The 20,990-nt window shown below is 43.0% G+C and overlaps 2 protein-coding genes and 1 non-coding gene across 3 annotated transcripts; 2 read left to right on the plus strand and 1 right to left on the minus strand.

Annotated features, from left to right (window-relative positions):
- The first annotated feature begins 225 nt into the window (after nucleotides 1-225).
- aplf (aprataxin and PNKP like factor) lies at nucleotides 226-14,192 on the plus strand. Its single transcript, XM_022241622.2, has 12 exons — nucleotides 226-711; nucleotides 1,811-1,882; nucleotides 5,358-5,533; nucleotides 5,847-5,974; nucleotides 6,518-6,669; nucleotides 7,111-7,276; nucleotides 7,600-8,072; nucleotides 8,466-8,587; nucleotides 9,303-9,440; nucleotides 9,876-10,010; nucleotides 10,398-10,477; nucleotides 11,213-14,192. Exons 1-12 carry the CDS (start codon nucleotides 607-609, stop codon nucleotides 11,365-11,367), a joined length of 1,902 nt encoding a protein of 633 aa, XP_022097314.2. The 5' UTR covers nucleotides 226-606; the 3' UTR covers nucleotides 11,368-14,192.
- On the plus strand, nucleotides 787-858 carry Trnae-cuc (transfer RNA glutamic acid (anticodon CUC)). Its single transcript has one exon. It is a non-coding gene; the product is annotated as a tRNA-Glu (tRNA).
- On the minus strand, nucleotides 12,198-19,184 carry polr2i (RNA polymerase II subunit I). The gene is made up of 5 exons (XM_022241571.2): nucleotides 18,984-19,184; nucleotides 17,642-17,696; nucleotides 16,683-16,756; nucleotides 15,727-15,853; nucleotides 12,198-15,510 (listed from the first exon to the last, which is right to left on the minus strand). The coding sequence occupies exons 1-5, from the start codon at nucleotides 19,061-19,063 to the stop codon at nucleotides 15,448-15,450; spliced, it is 399 nt and encodes a 132-aa protein (XP_022097263.1). The 5' UTR covers nucleotides 19,064-19,184; the 3' UTR covers nucleotides 12,198-15,447.
- Nucleotides 19,185-20,990: the final 1,806 nt, after the last annotated feature.

The following is a 20,990-nucleotide window of genomic DNA, read 5'->3' on the forward strand; positions in this document are numbered from 1 at the left end:
CACCGCTTCAGACCATATCCTGTCCAGGAAAACGTTAAACATCTTATAAGACAATATATTTCTTGAATAAAATACATTTATAACATGGCAGGGGCAATTATCACAGCTGCTAGTAAGCTGGCCCGTGACTGGATAAGTGGTCATCGATCATACCCTGCCACTGGTGCCCGCTTGCGTACTATGCTAAATGCCGAGTGCGGGAAACCATGCAAACAGGGCAGCGCGATCAACGTGCATGCAAAAACTGCCGCGCCGTCTTACGTACGCGAGGCAAATAGTAAACACAGCTGAAACGTCAGCTTCTGCGGTGGAAATAGAATTGTTTACGTCCTTAGAACGGATTTTAATCAGCGTGTAGCTTTGAAACAAGATTGTTCGTTGTGTCGTGGAACTTTCGGAAATAGTGCACTTCCCTTTGTGTCCCTTTGGAATTGGAGTAGGCCTAGCTAATGAGTAGGCCTGATGTAAAGTGCGCAAACACGCAACAAGAGGCCATTGTTTGGAAGGCACTGGCCCCCATGTGTACTGTGTTAATACGTGCAGACTGCAGCGCGCGTGCACGACTCAAGTGATATCCCACAACGACCGCAACTGAGTTTTCCAGCGATGTCGGGAATTGAACTGAAACCGATCTCGGAGTCAGAAGCTGGACGTTCAAACTTTCTTCTACCGCTGGGGAAAACGGTTATTGGTCGAGGTCCTGTTTTAGGGGTGAGATTTTTGTCGTGAGTGGTTACACGTAACGCACGTGTTATTACTGCATACATTTCCTTAGCAAGGGAGCAATCCCATATGGTCTAGTGGTTAGGATCCGGCGCTCTCACCGCCGTGGCCCGGGTTCGATTCCCGGTGTGGGAACTCGTGGTTTTTTATTAAATATTTTTCTGTTTTTTAATCAGTATTGGATTTTTGCAAGACACAAAAAAATCTTTACTTACACTATATTTTAACAATGTTTCTCTTTTTTTTTTAAATTTCCTTTCCCAAAATTTCTGATCTCGGTTCAGAGTTCTAATCATTTGTTCTAGATCATATGACTATGATTTTTAGTTTTTAAAATGCAAAGTAGTTTTTAGAATATGACCTGAATCAACTTCAGAAACAGCTACCATGGCGATGTACGCACACACCAGCCAGTCCCAGGAATGGGTTACACAGTCTTTTCTTTAATCAGTCCGTGCGCATGCGCTCATTGCAGTTGTTTTCATCGGCGCAGTGTGGTTGATACCCGCAATTTGGTGAAACTACCGGATATCCAGGCTGCTCCATAGAATACAGGGCCACTCACCTGTTCCACCTCATAGCCAGCTAAGAGGTCAAAGGTCAAGTGTAATAAAAGAGGGAGCATTTTCTTTGCCACTGCAAGAGGGCGACATCGCCTGGGTATTTAGTTGGTTAAGGTTTGGACTTAGATTTTTTTCGACCATCTCCATTCATTTTGTGTTGCTCCGTTCTTAAAACGAACTCTCTCGCCATTGTAGCTGCATAGCCACCAACCAGGCACACAGTTTTGACTTGTACTTTTTCTGCCCTCTTCCCGTTCTCTTTGTGCACACATCCCCAAACCACATTGTTTCTACAGATCCGACGCGACAGTGTAGCCAGTGATTCTGGGGGTATATTCACGCATGGCCCTGTATTCTATAGTTACTCTCAAAACAAACAAGGAAAGGTGTGATTATGTGATAGTGAGCAGCCTATGTGGTGGATTTATACAGAACTCTTGCCTTTCATACAATGCCTAGATAAAGATTTGTATTGCAGGATGTAATAATACTATTCTTGTTTCTACTTCCGTCCATCAATTCAGGTGTCCGACAAACGAGTTTCAAGGAATCATGGCTTGGTTGAGGTGGAAGATGGAAAAGTCAAGATTATGTCTGTAAGTCTGAAGTTACTGCCTGTGACAGACAGGCAAAGGGATATAGCCTTTTCACACTAGACAAATGTCAGGGTCGACGCAGGGTTGAAAACTGGCGGCGATTCACACTTGAAAATTTTTAACCCTGCGCCAACTGTCAGCTGCATCAAGTCCGAGATTGACTTCAACCCGGGTTGAACTCAAACTTGTTACGGACCAGGGCCGAGAATTTTCAACCCAGGTTGAAAAGCGTTTGTGCTCATTTCCGGGTCGAACTCGCCCTGATAAGCTCAATTCACACGGAACAAGTGTGCAAAACAATGCAGGGTTGGATGCAGGACTGAAAAATCAAATTTCCAACCCAGGGCGACCGTGGGCTTGCCCAGGGTTGAGTTGTGAGGCGTGTTAGAGTAGTGTGAAAAGGCCTATGTATGCTTCCTTCCCGTGGTGGGGGGAAGCATCATTCAAACAAAAACAAGGGATTTGTTGGAGATCACCCACAAAAAAGCATTTGATACATGTACATGTGCGCGTGCTGAAGAAAAGTTGCCATGCAACCGGTACCCGTCCCTAATTTTGCAAGGCGGTGGAACCAGCAGTTACATGCACTCGTCAGATCTTGATTTCTATTTGAAATAATGCTACATGTATTACATTTCAAATATTGATGGCTGTCAAAATATCTCAATGGTCTAGTGGATAGCCCTGGTATCTGTGTACCACCAGGTCAGGTTACATGGGTCTGATCCTTTGACAAGGCAATTTGTCTCTTTTCTTTATTCTAATGCCTTTAACCCTAACAGTACCAGGCACTGTTTGTCTTAGAGTACTCAGTACTACAAAATACTGCGTAACACTCTGAGCCCGAAGGACCTAGCACTACAAATTACTATTTCTGGCGAGGTTTATTCCATTGATAATCGTAGAGAAAACAATGAAACCATGCATTCATAGTGCCACAGAGCTGTGTGGTACATTGTCTTCTCTATTGTATTTTATGGCTTAGGAGAATAATAATGTCATGTCCTCTTACAAGTGACAGAGCTGAGTACTACATTTTACTACTAAGTAGTACTTTGTAGCATTCAGGACTGTTAGGGTTAATCTATTAATACTCCTAATAATGGAGCTGCACTTTTTTGTCATTCAATGATTTAGAGGATTTTTTTTCTAAAGTGAAGGTAAGTCTTGGGACCCAGTGAGCGATGCATGCGCACTGTTGCTCGCAGTCCTGTGTCCTTTCCAAGTTAGTGATTGGTAGTGGTTCAGTAGCCGCTGCAGATGAACCTCCCACTAATTTCCTGCTGAGAGTGCTGCCGATATTTCACAACCTGCCCACACCAACCCCTTCTTTCCCCAAAAGATTAAAGGAAAGGAAATAAATAATTTAACACCAACCAGCCTTTCACCCCATGTGGGAATGAAAGTAACGGAGCTCTGCTGTTTAACACTAATTTTTGTCTCGGGGGTAAGGAGAGAATTGGGAGAAGAGGTGGCCTGTAACCCCCTTCCCCCATTCTCAATGTGGAGGAAACACAAGGAGCACGAGAGCTGTGTTTCAATCTGAACCACAGCCTAACACACTGAGTGCTGTTGCCCTACTGGCAGTGTTGTAGTCAAGTACTTTTTCCGAGTACAGAGTACTGCCGAGTACTTAAATTTCCGAGTATCTGAAGGTCTGAGTACTTTACCAGCCGAGTACAAGAAGTGATTTTCATGTATAAGTACCTCTGAGTACGAGTATAGTACTTCTAATAACAAGTACAAGTCAGAGCACTTTAAATCTGGTTAGCATGGTTAGGATAAATAGTCAAAAATATGTGTAAAAGTGTTCAAATGAATACGAATAATGGATCTACAAACTTTTTGCAACTGATTGTTTTTATTAAAATCTGCCATATCATTCCCAAATCAATGTATTAAGGTAAAGTTGCAGATTATATTTAGCCCTGAAACTGTGTACATGTATTTTAGGCTCCTTGACAAAAACACAGAAGTACAACATTTATACGGCAAGAGAAAGATCATCAGTTCTGATGCACCAACAACAGCAAAAGCATTTAATCAGAGGTAAAATGTAAAAGCTTCAAGAATAAGCAAATGCTGCATGACCCAATTTCACAGAGCTGCTTAACCCCTTCACGCCGGGACGCGTAAAAATTGAGATCCTCAGCCCACTTTTCAGCTATTATTCTCGGCCCACGCTTGAGCGAACACAGTGAAAGAAGGCAGAGCCTGGCTCTTGTATATATGGTGATTGGCCTTTGTGTGTAGCCCAGAAATGAAAAGACCAAATTTGCGTCGTAATCAACGTTTTTACAATAGTCCCCACTTTGAAAAGAGGCAATGGGAATATGGAAGCGTGAGTAGAGCCGTATGCCACCGAGCAATCAGCCTTTTCACTATCTAATTCAAAGCACGCAGGGCCACAAACTGAGAATTTCCGGTTTGGCAGGTGGCCTACGTGGCCAAGCGAGGCTGGAATTCTTGGAGTCAGCTTTCGGAAAGAAATTCCCGTCGTCAAGGGGTTAAGTACAAAATTTGCTGACTTGCAAAAAGTTGCTCAGAAACAAAGGGTACCAGCTAAAACTCTGTTTGATTGTCATGCCAGCCATAAAACATGTACATTAAATAACATTCCAAAACAATATACATTACAATGGAGTTGTGATTGGTGATCAGTGCATACACATGTACAATGTACATGCACCAGTACGACTCTGACTTGTGATGAATTATGCATGCACAACGCGAACACATAAATGTGGATGGGTGAAGTCTGCTTTCTAGACTTCATATTCCTGTGCCCATGTTTTTTCGATATTCTAGATCCTATGTCAGGTCAAGGAACCAGACTAGCTACAACTAAATTGAGTGTTACTAGTCTTGGATTCAAGATGCTTTTCGCGGTGCTGCAGTCTGTTATTGTATGCTATGTGCAGTGTACTTGCACTTTACAAGGCAATACACAGTGGCCGCTACCGTTATGTGATGGTTCGTGTCGCAGAATAAAAGCGAATTTGTTTGTTGGACCATACCAAATATCTGTCTGCGAGTATGGATACCATTGTATTTCAATGGCTGTTACAGAATTTCAAGGATTTTATCGAGTACGAGTACTTTGATACTTGAGTACAATTTTATTTTGAGTATTTTGCAGCCCGAGTACAAGAACTGTTGTTCGAGTACGAGTACATGGAAATTTGAGTGCAAGTATTAGACATAAGTGCTCTAAAAATGGTACTCGAGTAATACTCAAGTACGAGTACTGCTAAAAGGTATCCAAGTGCTCCAAATTCAATCTTGGATGCCAGTGACACAAAGACCAGACAGCGGGGGATTTCTTCCCAAAGTTGAAAAGCCACTCAGTTGTTGTAAATGTGGTATTCTTGGTCTCTATTTTCCTCACTGAGAAGCCCAGTTTCTCTCAACTGCACTGCCAACTAATAATCCTATTCTGTGTGGTTATTCTACCTCCCTCTCGGTCCTTTTCCAGACGCACACAAACCCCACATTTTACCAGGCCAAGGGGACCGCCAGGCTCCTCCCCCTTCCCAAAGAGGTATGGCAGAGTCTGGAGCATGGAGACCGGATATCGTTGACCCCTGATCAGCATGTCTATGAGGTGGTTATTGACGAGAGACCCTACCATAAAGGCTCCCAAAGCTTAGGGTAAGGGATCAACATGAAACAGAAATGACAGTCCAAAATTTCTCGGCCTGCAATAGGCATTGTTCTAAACATACCGGTAGATGTACCCGTGTTTTAGTTTGAGCTGATAAAAATTGGATTCTTCTGGGTTTTTTAGAAATAAACAAGTAAAACGACGTAAAGTCCTCAATAAACAAACATGTTCTTTAAAGTAAGTGAAGATGCAGGAAGGAATGTTGAATCAGGCTATTTACTGGAATTTTTATTGTGCACAAGTGCTATATTGAAAAGCTGCACTGAATTCTGTACACGGTTTATCTCTTTATATATGTAGTTCCATAACTGATTCCCCTGTAAAGGAGTCCCCGGTGAAGGAGTCCCCACAGAAAATGGAGAAGCACACTGAGGATGCAGAGGACGACCGAGGACGGCGGGAAAACAATAGAAAGGAAATTGTAACAGGTGAACAAAAGATTTCAGAAAACTATCCTTGGTAATTATAAACAGTTTTGATATTGATGTGTGTTGTTCTACAGTCAGTGAAATGTTTTCACTTAAGGGAAAATTAGGTGCAGATTAAAGTGAACCAATGCCATAAACCTTGACTCCACTCCATTCCTATGTTGATTTTTACATAATGAGGAATTTGTATTAGAATACAATGTAGTGTAAGGTTTTGTCTTTCAAAGTGTGTCTCCTCATACTTCTTGAGAAATATTTTGTAAACTGTTAGATGTGACTCTGTGGAGTGAAACAAATACCACAGGTGCCAAAGACTAACTTGCTATAGATATTTGTTGTGTTTCTGCACTAGTTGCTGTTTGTGTGGAAATTTTTCGGTATTTTGGAATTTGTAATCCTAAATCAAAAGTGAACTAAGCCATTTCTTCACTTTCCTGCATCATGTCTCAGAATTTATACCTGAATCCATCAAGCAGTCTCTGAATGGCCTACATGATTGTACATGCGTATGTAATCATATATCCCTTCTTTCGGCCCTACAAGGTGTGGATGAAAAGAATCAGTTGAACAGTACCGATGGCAGGACAAAGAAGATCAAGTCAGATGAGGACAAGGAACGAGACGGAACTGAAGACCAGGAAAAAGATGATGCCGAGGAGAAACAGGATGCCGGACCTCCATCTACACAGATACAGGTGAGCGATAATACTTGACAGGGATGAGGTTCAACATTCTTCATGTCAGTGCCGAAGTTGTTTTCTTCAGCAAATAGTGATACTTCTGAAAGCTGAGACATCTGTATCTGTGCAGAGCAATCTTGGCCATGAGCCAGCTGAAGAAACCCTTATGGTGCCTCTCTTTGATTTAACGTGGTAACTGTTTGGTTGTGCAAATTTGTGTGTTATGTCGCAGTGTCTACGCAGGGGGCACATTTACAGTCAATGGTGCAGGGGCTGCCGGATTGGGGAGAAATTGGCACTCGGTACATGTTGACTTTTACAATGATCTCGTTTTCTTTCAATATATTCTCCCGTACCTCCTCAATTATGCAACCGCTTTTCATGAATTTGGCCCAAGATGACATCTTCACATTTGACGATACATTTCACAACGATTTTCTTGCGGTGTCTGGCCAGAGCAAGGGGGGTACAGTGAAACTGCCTGGCCAGAAGGAGATGGCTCTTCCCGTGGAGAGAGAGCGGAAACTCCCAGACTGGATGGCCAAACTCGGGGGAGGTACAACAACCGCAAAAGCCATGTCAACACCCACAGAAGCCAGCAGGGGCAGGGGAAGAGGAAGAGGTATGCACATTTCCTGGTTTCTTAATGTGTTTTTTTCCTAGTGGTAGTGGATAAGTATGAGTGGATTAAGTTTGCTTGTTGATGCCATAGTGGAGGATAAGTTATTTTGAAGTTGAAGGTTTAGGAGCCTGAGTACTTTTAAAAGGGATCTTTTTTGGTTAAAGTTTTTAATAGTTAATGGCCTTTCATGCTCTGAGCTTCAGAAGCAAGAAATCATAAGTTATCAAGAAAGCCGAGCAGAGTAGAGTGCTCTTGTGTTCTTAAATGTGCCATATTAGGACAGATAAGTTATTGTTAGGAACAAAACTCTCCCATTCCCACAGGTAGACCAAGGGGGACAAGTACCACTACCGCCTCAGCAACACAGAGAACCGCCACGCCCAAAAGGAGCAAGAAACAGCCCTCGGTCAGCGATGAGGCCAGTGAAGAGGAGTACTCCCTAGCCCTCCAGAGAACACCAAGCAGGGGTCGGGGACGCCCCAGGGGGAAAGGGAGGGGCAAGGCGATGGGCCGTGGGAGGCCCAGACGACATCAGAGTGACGACGACGACGACGATGATGACGATGAAGAAGTCCCGAGTGTTGGCGAGGAGGAAGAGGAGATTGAAGAGGGGCCGAGAAGATGGGGCCACGGGAAGACCAGGGACCAGGCCACGGTCAAGAGGAGGGCCAAGGTGGCCATGGACTACTCAGAGGATTTTGCGGCCAGCGGGGAGGATGAGGAAGAGGAGGAGCTACCGGTGCCGGAGGGGGATGATGGGAGTGACTGGGAGCCCGAGTCTCACAGTCCAAGATTGGTAAGGATGGACACTGATACCCATTACTGTGTGATTCTGGCAAATTACTTGCAGTAACAGATACAGAGCATCGGAATATTTACAGTCTCAAGTAATTTGCTGGCATTGCCTTTTTGGTTTGAAATCCTGTAGGCACATCGCATTTATGGGAATTGTATCATTTTTGGCAGGTGTTTGCTGTACAGAAGTAAAGAAAGTAACTTGTCTTTATTTGAATATTTGCAGTTCCCATTTTGCCTCTCATAAACCAGTTTTCTTTCCTGTTGGAATTAACTGACAAAAGTGAGGAATTTTAGTATCAGGACAACAGATTCAGACACTTCAAACAGTCACCAGCTAGCTAGAGAGATGACAGTGCCTCTGTTTATCACTGCAACATGTGCCCTCTTGCAGATGAGAACATCCTCCAAGGGTAAGAGAACATCGGGGAGGAAGAAGACAGGGGGGCGGAGATACAGCAGACAGAGCTCAGAGGAGGACAGTGATCTAAGTGAAGAGGAAGTCTACATACCGAGGTGTGTGTGGTGTAGTGATCCGGTGATCTTAAATCAGCCGCGTCTGTGTACTTCACATGCCATACACAGACACATCAATAATAATAATGATAATAACTGCATTTCTTAAGCGCCTAGTACAAGTAAGTTTCTAAGCCCTTTACAATGAATGAATAAAACACAAAGATCATAGGAACAATCAAAAATGAACGACGTTAAGAATCAAAGAAATGGTATTTCAAATTAGATTTGAATAATTCTAGAGTTTGTGATTGCCGGACTGAAAGTGATCGCTCATTCCAACGTTTGGGGCTATAAGAGAAAAGGCACGGTCGCCGTACTGGGTGAAATGTGTGAATTGTACCATCATCACATTGATCAACACGAGGAAATTTATGTTTACATGTACCTAGCCCATTGTGGTTTTGGTATCAGTATTTTGGTATTTGTCTTTGCACTCTGAGCCATTAATACCCGCTGAAGTCCTTGTGCAGAAATTCCAGATGATCGATCTTCACGAAATGTGCTCCGCACATATGGGTGCATGTAAACAAAGTTTAAGTCTGACTGTTGTCCATCATGTAGCCCTTGGCAGTCTTGGTGCATATTTTTCTTGCATTGGTAGTGTTTTTGAGGTGGTGGGTAGGCGTCTTGGTTTCACCACCGCCATGCACAAACCATGAAGGTGTACAAATTTATCGGGGGATTAACTCAAGTCCAATGATTGGTTTCGCAGACCAACCAAGAGGTCTGGGCGGGCCGTCTCCAGCAGCCTGGAGATCGATTCGCAAGACATGCCGAGGAAGAGAACGAAGAAAACAGATAATGGGAAGAAGAGAAGAGAGCCTTGCCGCTACGGCAAGAAATGTTATCGGTGAGTCAGAACATGGGAACAGCAGCTGCCAGATGCGAGATTCCTATTTTTGTGCTAAATTTTCTCAGGAAAGTAATTCACGAGGAGCAAAGTAGCGATGGAATTATCAGTTCTGAGCATGAAACTACATCCCTTTGTAATCAGAAGTTAATTTTTTTGTTAAGGTATTGTAGGAAGTATCCCTTCAGACCATTCATGGTGTGATTCCAATTTTTTTAAACTGCACTCTTAATCCAAACACGCCTCAGCCTTGTAGAGGCAGCAGAAAGCTATGCAGGAAGGAATGCTTCAACCTGAACATTTGTCATGTGATCCTAGCTGTCCAGTCTCCTAATGTCTGATGATCGGTATGACTGTGAATGATTAATTCTTTCACACCGATCAATCTTTTTAAAAAAATGCATATATATATTGTTCTTCATTGTTTTGTGACAGGAAAAATCCCCTTCATAAAGAAGAATTTGCCCACCCAGGGGATTCTGACTGTGAGTCTGCAAAGTCTGACGATGGTGACGATGACGATGACGGTGACGAAAAAGAGGAATGCCCACATGGAACAACCTGCTACAGGTCAGCATCAGTATCTCATCTACCTACTTGTCTTGTCCTGAGGACAGGCAAAATGACTCAGGACTGGTAGTTTCTGCTTGTACAAAATTCACAGTTTCCTAGTTACTTCACAGATCTTTTAACACTGGTAAATAAAATATGCCACCGCTGTTTCTTGTGAAACAGCTTTTTTTTGTACACTGTCCTATCGACCATTTGCTAAAACAAGGTATCCTTCTTTTTAACTCTCAATGAGGAGTAGATGTCCTAGATCTCTGCACATAATGATCACGGAGGGTAGTTTCTAAGGATCATTTAGCATCGCTAACAAAAAGTAGCATCGCCGAAAATGACCACATTAAAGTCATGTCATTAAATGTGAGTGCTTTAATGTTTATTGTTCCATAGGAAAAACAAGAGGCACTTAGAACAATACAAACATACCAAGGCACCCGGCCGGCCAAAGAGGCAAGCTGCCAGGAAAAGAGGTACATACATTTGATTATTGACCTCTGAATAATTTGGAGAAATCAAAAGAAACCCTTTAATGATTTGGGTATAATTCCCATTCAGGCCGCCAGGTTTGGCCAGGCTTCTTTGACAGTGCTTTCCTTTGCCCTCTCTAGCTGTGTGTATGAGGCGGCCCCAGTTGGAGGAACGTATCAAGGAGGATGGGGGAGGGAGTAATCATAATCTGGCTGTATTTGGATTTTAAATTTTCAATCGTTCATACCGCTTCTACAAACTCCTGTGTTCATGTGAACTTCCTAGGAATCTGCTTTATCAAGGATTTGCCCTAGTTAGGATTTGCCTGCGATAGGATTTGCCCATGATTCCTTTGGGATTTCTGCTTGTTTTGTTACTGGTGGTGAGGTACATGTAAGGGGTCTAGTCCCGTACAGCATTCTTCATCCAAATGCGAAATGGTTTGTGGAGAAATCAAGGGAAAGGTTCGTCAAGTCCATTTTTTTTTTTCGCTGCAACCTCCCTTCTTCGAGGTAATGTGCTTGTAGATCAAAATCCCACTTGTTAAAAAACAATGATACTGTAGCACATATTTCAACCCATATTGTCACTTTAAAGGTTAATCCTTGGTCAAAGCTTGAGGTTTCCAAATGAGCTTTTTTTGAACTCCCGTTGTTTCTGCCTCCCCCCCAATTTTTTTGTCAAAGTTTTGGAGGGCTCTCTGTAATGGTCCTTTTTTGTGTTACCACTGAATCTAGCAACCCTTGCTGACGGAGATAGTGACGATGAGGGTGAGGTGAACACCTACGACTACGATGACAGCTTCATTGACGATGGAACCCAAGGCATGGGCAAAGCCTCCGATTCAGAGTCGGATGACTGGACCCCAGGAGGGAAGGATGACGACGACTGAATTGCAGGTGCATATTCACGACCAGGATATAAAGACAGTGTAGATTAAATCAAAAAGCTACAGATGTACAGTACAGTTACAGTACATGCACCAGGACCCCAGTGTGGAGGATTTTTTTTTTTAGGAGTGGGGTGGAGGAAACGAAGCTTAAAGCATTTTAATGCACGGTTAATTTGACAAGAGCATTTGGCGACAAATGATCACTGGGTAGTGCTGTCTGCTTAAAGGGAGCCAAAGCATTTGGCAAAGAATTTGTTTGGTGTTTCCTTCCCACTAGGAAACACTCCTTTCAATATAACTGCCTATGACTTTGTTTCCTGAAATTTTCTATTTTGCTGTAAAAAAAGTTTATAATATGCATCACTTGTGCAAAATTTGTATGCAAAGCAATTAAAATAAGTGTTTAATTTGAAAATCATGATGATTATTTGCTCATCATTATGCATGGAAATTTTAGTGAAGGTTAAGCCAGTCCACTAAGCCTTGCCACTGCGAGCAGCACCACCACCGTCTCTGCCATGCCACTCTGCATGCTACACATGCTCACATGGATAAGCGATTGTTTACTGTTGGTCATTGTTTGTTTGTGTTTGGGGGGGGAGGAAAAGTGAACTTGGGGCCTTTGCTTGCTCGGAGAGTTCAAAGGAATGGAAGTTGCCGTAAAGGATTTCCTCAACCTTGAGAAAATTTCCCTCAGACTCCCAGAGAGCACGATTATTGGGATGGGGTCTTTTTTGAACCACAGGCTGGAGTCACAGCTGTGATTGGTGTTAAGCTGGGGCTTAATGGATTGATCTATTGTACATATTCAACTCGGATCAACTGGTAAAGCATTTAATCTGAGTAAATTTTAATCATGTATGACAGATTATATATAATACTGTCTGCTACAGGTGTATTGTAATGTCTCTCAAGCTAGTTTGCTTTTTATAAGCCTATGCACCTTTCTCGTTTTTAATGCTTCAAATTTGTTTTAAATGCTAAAACATCATGATTTGTGCAAACTTGTGATCCTTCTTACTTTGTGCTTTTTATTTTGTCAAGATTTGACTTTTTTTTCATTATCCAGTCCAAAGCTCTTAGAGAAATGTTTGGAACAATTCTGAAATGCACAGTGATGCTTTCCGACAGTTAACTTGATGGTTAAAAGGGAATGATTCACAACTAGGTGAATCCCCACGATATACTTCTGGATTGTGGCTCGACTACGGAAACAGTGCAACTTTTCAGGCTTCTATGCTTCAAAAAATGTGGACATCCAGTGTCCGATATTGAAATGAATCGACCAACAAAAGAATGGTGCCACCCTGGTATCCTATGTTGTTACGAAGGGGGGGGGATTTGAAAGATTTAGTTGGGGATAACAGAGCATGAAATTACAGTCGGACATCTGTCATTTGCCAACCACATTTTGTATTTGTAGAAATAAAACAGAAGTCAGGCACAATATCTGAAGGAAATGTGAAATGTAAATGTACAGTGCCCAAATGTGAAATCTTCACAGTGCTTTTCCTGTCTTTTTTTGTGTTTACGACATTTACACTATGAAAGCGTATTCCTATGTGACCTTATCCTATCAAAAGTTGGCAATGGCAGAATTTGAAATTGATCCTGCTAGTATGTTTTGTCCCACCACATTTGGGGCCTCATTTCACACACTCGGGACAAGGTCGGACGGCATGACTTGAGCCGTGCATGACCTCTGTGTAGTGGACTTGTGTGATGTCAGTGTTGGAAATGCAGCGAGCTCTTCCTTTGAGCCTTCTTACAACAGTTACATGTACATGGTATGTGAACTGCTCTTATTCTGCAGACCCAAATGTGCCTATTCAGCATTTCCTACTGCATTCTATCAATTGCATATATGCTTAGCAATAGTTAGATTGCACTTCCTAATGCAGACTGCTTTTCCAAAGTAGATAAATAAGATTCGCTTGTACAAAATGTGTGGTGACTGATGGGTTAAAAGGGAAACAAATGTTAAATATGTACATACAAACTACGTAATGACAGAAAGAGTCCTTATTAATTTACCTTATACACTAGGCAATCGCAAGACAGGTTTTTCTAGACAGGAACCACCCGTCTCTTATTCCGAAGCTTAAATTTTTGTGCAAAGAGCACCCACTTCATACAGCACAGTTGATGCAACAGGTCATGAGTCAATTCATGATATCTGTCAATATTTCATGCACTTGAAAATAAAAGCAAAAGAAAACAAACAAACAAACTGGGAAAAACTGAGCAATTAATCGACGGTGAGCTCGAGCCAATGAAACTGCAAAGGACTAGTTGTTATGTACAGTTGTACAAGCCGGGAATTCTCAGGAGCTGGAAAGTTGTCTTTAACACTTTTAGGTCAGGTCTTTATTCTGTGCCCAGTATTTGTCAGGTTGCACCATTTGCGTGACATGTGGACAAACCAGTACCATGACAAGATATACAGGAAATACATCTACATGTATACGTCATTTAGCAGTTAAACTATCAATAAATGAATTTTGTACCTGTAGATACATGTGGCAGGCATTTGTGCCAGAACAGATTCACCGAAAGTAGTAACCAAGGAAACCATCATTCATTTTGGAAATGCGTGTGTGGGTTTTCGAACCCTCAACGATTATACTTTCTGCCTGGTACATTGGCTTCGGACAGTTGGTCCCACCATCCTAGCTTACAGTGTGCTAGAGAACAAAAAACAACTCAGTAATGTTTAAAGGAGTTCCAAGTCTTGTACAGAAACTAAACTTCTGGATGTGAATCTCATGACTATGGCATTTTGAAATAGTGGCCTAATAAAAATAGTAACTTTTGTCAGCTGTGAAGAGTGCACTGACTCTGTTGTTTGCTTTGAGTAATAGTTCGGTTTTTACATCATGCGTGGGGTTTCAATAATTAAACTCCACCACTGACCCAATGGTTTTCATGCAGTGCATTATAAGAAGGCCAATGCTCTGTGTGTTGATGGATGTGCCTTTTTATGAACACACAGTCAAGTCCTGAATCCTCATGAGCCTATGGTAGAGGCCCATTTACACAGATCAGAGATGTCAAAAAGTGGTTGCTGTATGGAAAAAGGTATGCCATGTGTCGAGATGTTATGCAGATAATATTCAAGCATGTTAACATTTTGAAATATGCAGAGTTCTTGTGCACAAAATACAGCTAAGTACTTGGATGTGAATTTTTTCCACAGCTCATTGGGAAAACTGTACTTCTCACAGTAAGTGCCTAACCACTTGCTGCCGGGGAATGCCGTTTTGAGCAACATGGGTTTATACGCAGAGCCAGGGTGCCCGAAATGGGACAAAAAGAGCTGGTCCGTGTAACAAAGACTGTACTCGGAACAAAAGACCTGCTGCTGGGAATTGCATTGGGGTTGCACTTTTCGAAGGTAATCCGTCACTGGTTTTAAACAGCATACAGCATAGCGCGCCCATGGATTAGCAGCGCGGCCAAAAGAGCTCCAGGGCCTCCATTGACACAGCACCGCTGCATGCTAATCCAGCCGCGTTTGAAAAGATGCCACTCGCATTCACTGGAGACAAAGGAAATTACGCAACACCTCACAATTCTTGGCTCTCTTTACAGGGCGGCAGGCCTAACTGAAATATTCAGGAGTCAATGAAAGTTACCTGTCAGCTTAGAGTAGCCACCAAACAGTCATTCATGTGGGTGTAAACGTCCATTAAATGAAATGATGAATTTTTGAAGAATTTTGAAAACTGAAAATCTTGAAAATCTCCTGTATGTCTGCACTGCATTTATAAAAGCACCCGGCAGCAAGTGGTTAACAGTGCCAACATTATGAATGGCTACCACCAGACCGTATTACCAATGTGAACCAGTCGACCTTTGGCAGGCTTTAAACCCTTTTCGACTTGCTTGGCTTCACGGCATGAGTACAACTAGAATCCAACCCAGTTCCTCAACTTAGTTTTTCACACCAACCATAAACAACCACCGGAGGTTAGATGGCCACTGTTCAAAGCAAAACGAATATGCCAATGGCAGCATTGCAGGGAGGTTTTTCAAGTCGGTTGTAAACAGCCAAAGGTCAGTAAAAATAACGCTTTGCAGTCATTCAGTCCATCTGTGTCCACAATTTGGCGATGTGCACACATAGTACAGCCTCATTCCCTCCTGCAAAAAAAAACACAATGGGATGTTTAAAACCACTACACACACACCCCTTTAAGATGGCTGCCATGTATAACCTCTATAGAGAGCTCCCTCTTTCTAAGCAAGCAGGGCCTTGCAGAGCAATATACTGAGAACAACAAACAGATACGGTCTTGTGAGAGACGGTAGCAAGAGGACATTGGTTGCATGCTTGCATTTGTACAATTTTTTGGTTACCTCTGCTCTGTTTGTTTGTGACTGGAAAAAAACAGATTCCTTGTGTTTGCAGCGAGGGCATGGATGGTCCTGCGTCCTCGGTAAAGTGGGGTCTGCCACCACCTCTGCGACTATCTGCGTCAGCTCGCTGGAAACAAGCACAGAATTTCATTATAAGTCCTTGGGGCAAACAGGCAATATACTGAAAATGTGGGGGTTGGGGGCTCAGGGAGTTGGATTTCATGGTCTAAAAACTGCTCTCAAACACACCACTGTACCAATTTCCTGAGACTTTACTTTGTGCAACACACGTCACAACGATACTTGTCTCAAATGTTTTGCTGTTAAATGCTTACCTGATGACTAGGAATATAACAAAACTCTGTTATAGAGGGGACCGGTAACAGGTGCCATCCCTTAACCCCTTCACGCCGGGAGACGGTAAGAGCCGCCGTAAAAATTGGTCTTTGTGTGTAGCCCAGAAATGAAAAGACCGAATTTGCATCACAATCACCAGCTTCACAATAGTCCCCACTTTGAAAAAAGGCAACGGGAATGTGGAAGCGTGAGTAGAGCCGCATGCCACCGAACAATGAACCTTTTCAATGTGTAATTCAAAGCGTGTAGAGCACGCAGGGCCACAAACCGAGAATTTCCGGTTTGGCAGGTGGCCTTCATGGCCAAGCGAGGCTGGAATTCTTGGAGTCGGCTTTCGGAAAGAAATTCCCGTCGTCAAGGGGTTAATGGAACCATTAACTCAGATAATGCGTGCTTGATAAGCAACTCTGTTTTATAACACACAGCTCAAGATAATTTTGATTGGAGGCTGGGAGATCGTAAGGAAAGCTGACACAGAACAAATGACTTCTTAATGAATTCAGCTCAGAGTAGATTTTCGATTCTGCATCCCTGGAAAAGACTAGAAATGTTTGGCGTACAAGATGTGCAACTGCACCTGTTCAAGTACATTTACTTACTCCACTTCGTGCGTGATTTTGTTGACGTAAACGCAGTTGTTGTCTGCCTCTTGTTGGTAGTCACAATTTCGGCACTGCAATGAGCGATAACATGTCATGACACACAAATCCCGTAAATTATGCTATACGAATGCTCCAAAGTGTGGACGACTGAGTTTTATCAAATTATTTCAGCTCATTTGAACTCACTGACAATTGACTGAAGCTTGGGGAAATTGTCCATGTTTGACTGAAACCAATGGAAAGCTTGAAAAATTATGCTTTTTTTACCTCCATTCACACTGATTTATCATTGAGGTCAACGTGACCTAAACTGAAACACAACTTGAAACTTTGTTCTTGGCGTATACATATGTGCATATATATGCACATAGGCAGATGGTTTGGGCCTTGACTTTTAATCAGATGATACGCAGGCAATACGTCTTTGTTTTATTCATGCGTGAACAATGCACTTCGAGCAAATTACATGTACATGGAATTTCCTTCCAAGTTACCTTGTGTTTTCACACCATCTTAAAATGTCCATGCCCCGTATGCCATAAATTTAGTAATTTAATACGGCCCAAATAGAAATCTCTATTAGCTTTAGTAAAAGAAAATATTCAGATCTGATTTCATCAATACAAAATTACACTACAATTAGTAAGAACACAGAAACATAAAAGATGCGGTGCTAACCGTGAACTACATCAAAAGATTGGCATACGTTTCCCCTACAGTGTGAAAGTGGAATTTTCCCACATTCTAACCATAATGATGTACATGTAGCTCTTCCTCAGGGCTGTTTCATCATGGTTATAGTAAGAACTAGACTGAAAGCTGAACTTGATATCACGGTAGGAACTGCCTCATTAGGTTCATTGATTTTTCTATGCTCTCATTTGACGAAACACCGTTGCTGCGCCGCATCTTCATTTTACCCCCACAAGATATGTACAGAAAGAGTGGAAACTTACAGCATACAGCAGAACTTTATTTTCTTTGTCTTCCTTCGGGTAGAGCATGTTATTGCTGCAAACATGGCCAACATTCACAAAGAAACAAAAATTACTACTGTGTGTACAACAATACTACTAGTTCTTGTCTGTCATAAGTAAAGGTTTTGAGTTTCATGTACATGTACGATTAGCCACTGGAATTAGGCATATCAGGTGGGCGAGATGAGACGACGACAATGAATCACTTAGAAAACACTCAGAATTGTTCAGACCGGTGTCATGGGGGCTGGTGCACAGGTGCGATTGGGTGTCGTGGTGCTCATATGGATTTCCTTCCCTGCCAAGTTTTTGCCCAGTTGAAAAGAAATTGGTTTTCCGTGGCTTTCCCCAGTCAAATTTGGCATGTTAGGGTTTACATGTTACCAAGCATGCCAAGCGTTGCTTCCAAATTTCCAAGGGAAGGCTTGATATGATTGCTCCTTCGGTTGTGGTATAGGCCTAGGCAACCCCCAGGACTGTGGGGTCCGCATCCGTTGTCCACGGACTTCCAAGAATGTGGATAACGGACCCACTAATGTTACATGCACTGCTTCTGGGGGTAATCCTGGTAGTTTTGGCACTCACTGAGTAAACCAATGAAACATATATCTCAAAAAACTTCCAAGCACTTATAATGGAAAGAGTTTCATATACGGACGCCACTTGACACTCTGTGCACAAACCCAACTGGTCTGAAAAATTGTCAGTGTTTTCTAAGTAAACAACTTGGTTTTCTTCCCTCCGAAATGGAACTCTTCTGGACATGTTTTGCATTCTGGAGGCTACAGTATATCACAGGTCACTGTGTAGGGAATAATTACTGCCATTTGTATATGGAACTCTTCCCTGTTCTATCAGGCTAATGAATGTTGCAAAATTATGATCATCATGATTGTGTTCCACAATTTTGAGTCTGGCATGTTTGACCCCGGACAATACCGGACTACCATGACTACTGCCTGGCGCTGGCATGACTGGAGCAGTGAAGGCAGTCTACCTCACAGACATTATAAACGCATAGACCGCCAGTCTTGCGCGTATAACTGTGATTTTGAAACGTATGGGCAAACAATGGGCGAAACTGAGTATGGCAGAGCATTCAGTACGCATTATGCGCAATGCACTTACATTGCCTGTATTTGTCTACATGTGCTTCCAAACACGTTCACCTTGTTTGCTCTTTGATACCGTGGGTACTGCTAGGCCTTACCCCCAGAACTGTGGGATGTTTTGGATGGGACATGTAGGATCTGGCGGTCTATGCTTTTGCCTTTTAATGTCTTGAGTGTGTGTGGTCTACCCTGCCCTTCCTCTGACCTACCATTCTTGACAGAAACGGATGCCTACAAACCCAGGCCCACTGTCCGTTTGGGCGTCCTGTCTACTGAAATCTAAACTCATTGCTGAATTCGATTGAAAATAGTCTCAGGTATGACAGAATTAGGAAACTTGTTTCGCAAAAACGTGGGCTCTGTAAACGAAAAGCGACTCGAACTCTTCTTTGAGTACGCGCGCCCTCAGCGGTAGAAGTGGGATGGGAGTCCAAAAATTGTACAGCGCCGCCAAGCGGCGTTATGCTACTCCAAAGTCGGGCGCGGTCAACCATGATCAATACAAATAACATGGCAAGTTCGATCAACGACAATTTGTCGACCACTGGTCGATTTTGCCTGGTGAATCATGGAACAGTTTGTTGTTATAATGACTGGGTATGTTGGTGGCACATATAAAGGGGAAGAAAACAAAAACACTGAAAGGGGAGAGCACCAGCACCGAACCTGTGGGAACCCAACGGAAGAAGTCGAGTCTTTCACCTATCTGGGAAGCATCATGGCGAGAATCAGCAAGGCAAGAGTAGGATTTACCAGCTCAAAAATATGTGGAGCTCCAAAGAAATATCGCAGCAAACAAAAATCCCGCATTTCAACTCAAATGTTCAGTTGTGCTGCTTTACAGTGGTGAGACACGGAGGACGATGAAGAAAACCATAAAAAAGGTCCAGACACTCCTCAACAATAATTGCCAGAGACGAGTCCTCCAAATCCATAGCCACTGGCCAGAAAAGATCAGCAATACTGACTTATGGCAGAGAACACAGCAGTTGCCAGAAGAAAATGATATAGGGAAAAGAAGATGAGGTTAGATTGGGCACATGCTGAGAAAATCAGCATCAAGTACCACCTGACAGGTCCTCATGTGGAATCCCCAAGGAAAGAGGAAAAAAGGCAAGCCGAAAAACACTTGGCGACGGGACGTTTAGTCAGATACCAGGAAGATGGGCCTCACATGGAAGAAGCTGGATGTGAAACCGCAAGACACAGGGTTCTGGAGGACTCTTGTCGACGGTGCATGCCCCAGATCATGGGCATAACTAACTAATGTAATGCTGGTGGCACAGACATCATATTAAAAATCTGGACCCGTTATCCTTTCATCAGCAAGCAGAGGTCAATGAAGTTGTTGGCGGCCACCTCACCGTGCCAGATACAAAGGTAATACAAAGGGTTGCTTGCACTTTGATAACTAATTTCGTTCATGGCATCAATAGCTACAATTAAATGGCAAGTGAGCCGACCATATTGCCTTTGTATTTGGCACAGCAAAATGGAAGCTGGTTGCATCATTCGGGACAAAAGCATTGTGAGTCCAAAGTTTTACATGATGTCCGTGGTTGGTGGCTGTATGCCATAGGGTATGCATGATGCGTGGAAAAGTGCAGTGGTGTTGTTGTAAGGGAGCTGAGTGTAGTAAGTTTTCCCTTGCCAGTACGTGTAGCCTCTCCACCATTAAGACTCCTACAGTGCCTCCTCATGGCAACACACGCGCGTACATGGTAACGGCATCTTACAACCCCAGGCTGAACTTTAGGGGATCTCAGTGCAGCAGTGGTTCCTAGAGATATGGTCAGGAAGTAAACCCTGTCAACGCAGCTATGGGCAGGGGTAGGTAGAGCTCCTTAGCCCTGTTAGGCAGTCTATCTAAGAGAAAGTGAAAGCTACTTTAAGCAACTACCACAGCCTGGAGAGAGATAGTGCCGGGACAGGAAAGAGGTGAAAACATCAGGTGCAATATAGCACCAAAACCAACACTAAGTCTTAAAACTTCCACACTGGATTTGTACGCGCAATGATGGATGCAGGGGCAAACAACCGCCCTAAGGGACGCACAACACCACAGTCGCAAGGGAACTAGCCAGACTGTATGTTCCTATTGCTGCTGTCAGCGAGGTACCCTTTGAAGATCAGGGGTCATCAAAGTCTGATTTCCATATTGACATATTGACGCAGAGAGCATCGCCTTCCACTTTCTGACGATGCCCAATCCTATC

The sequence above is a fragment of the Acanthaster planci genome, linkage group LG01 (genome assembly GCF_054643075.1).
Source record: "Acanthaster planci isolate LZ-2023a linkage group LG01, COTS_SCS, whole genome shotgun sequence".
Classification (NCBI taxonomy): domain Eukaryota; kingdom Metazoa; phylum Echinodermata; class Asteroidea; order Valvatida; family Acanthasteridae; genus Acanthaster; species Acanthaster planci.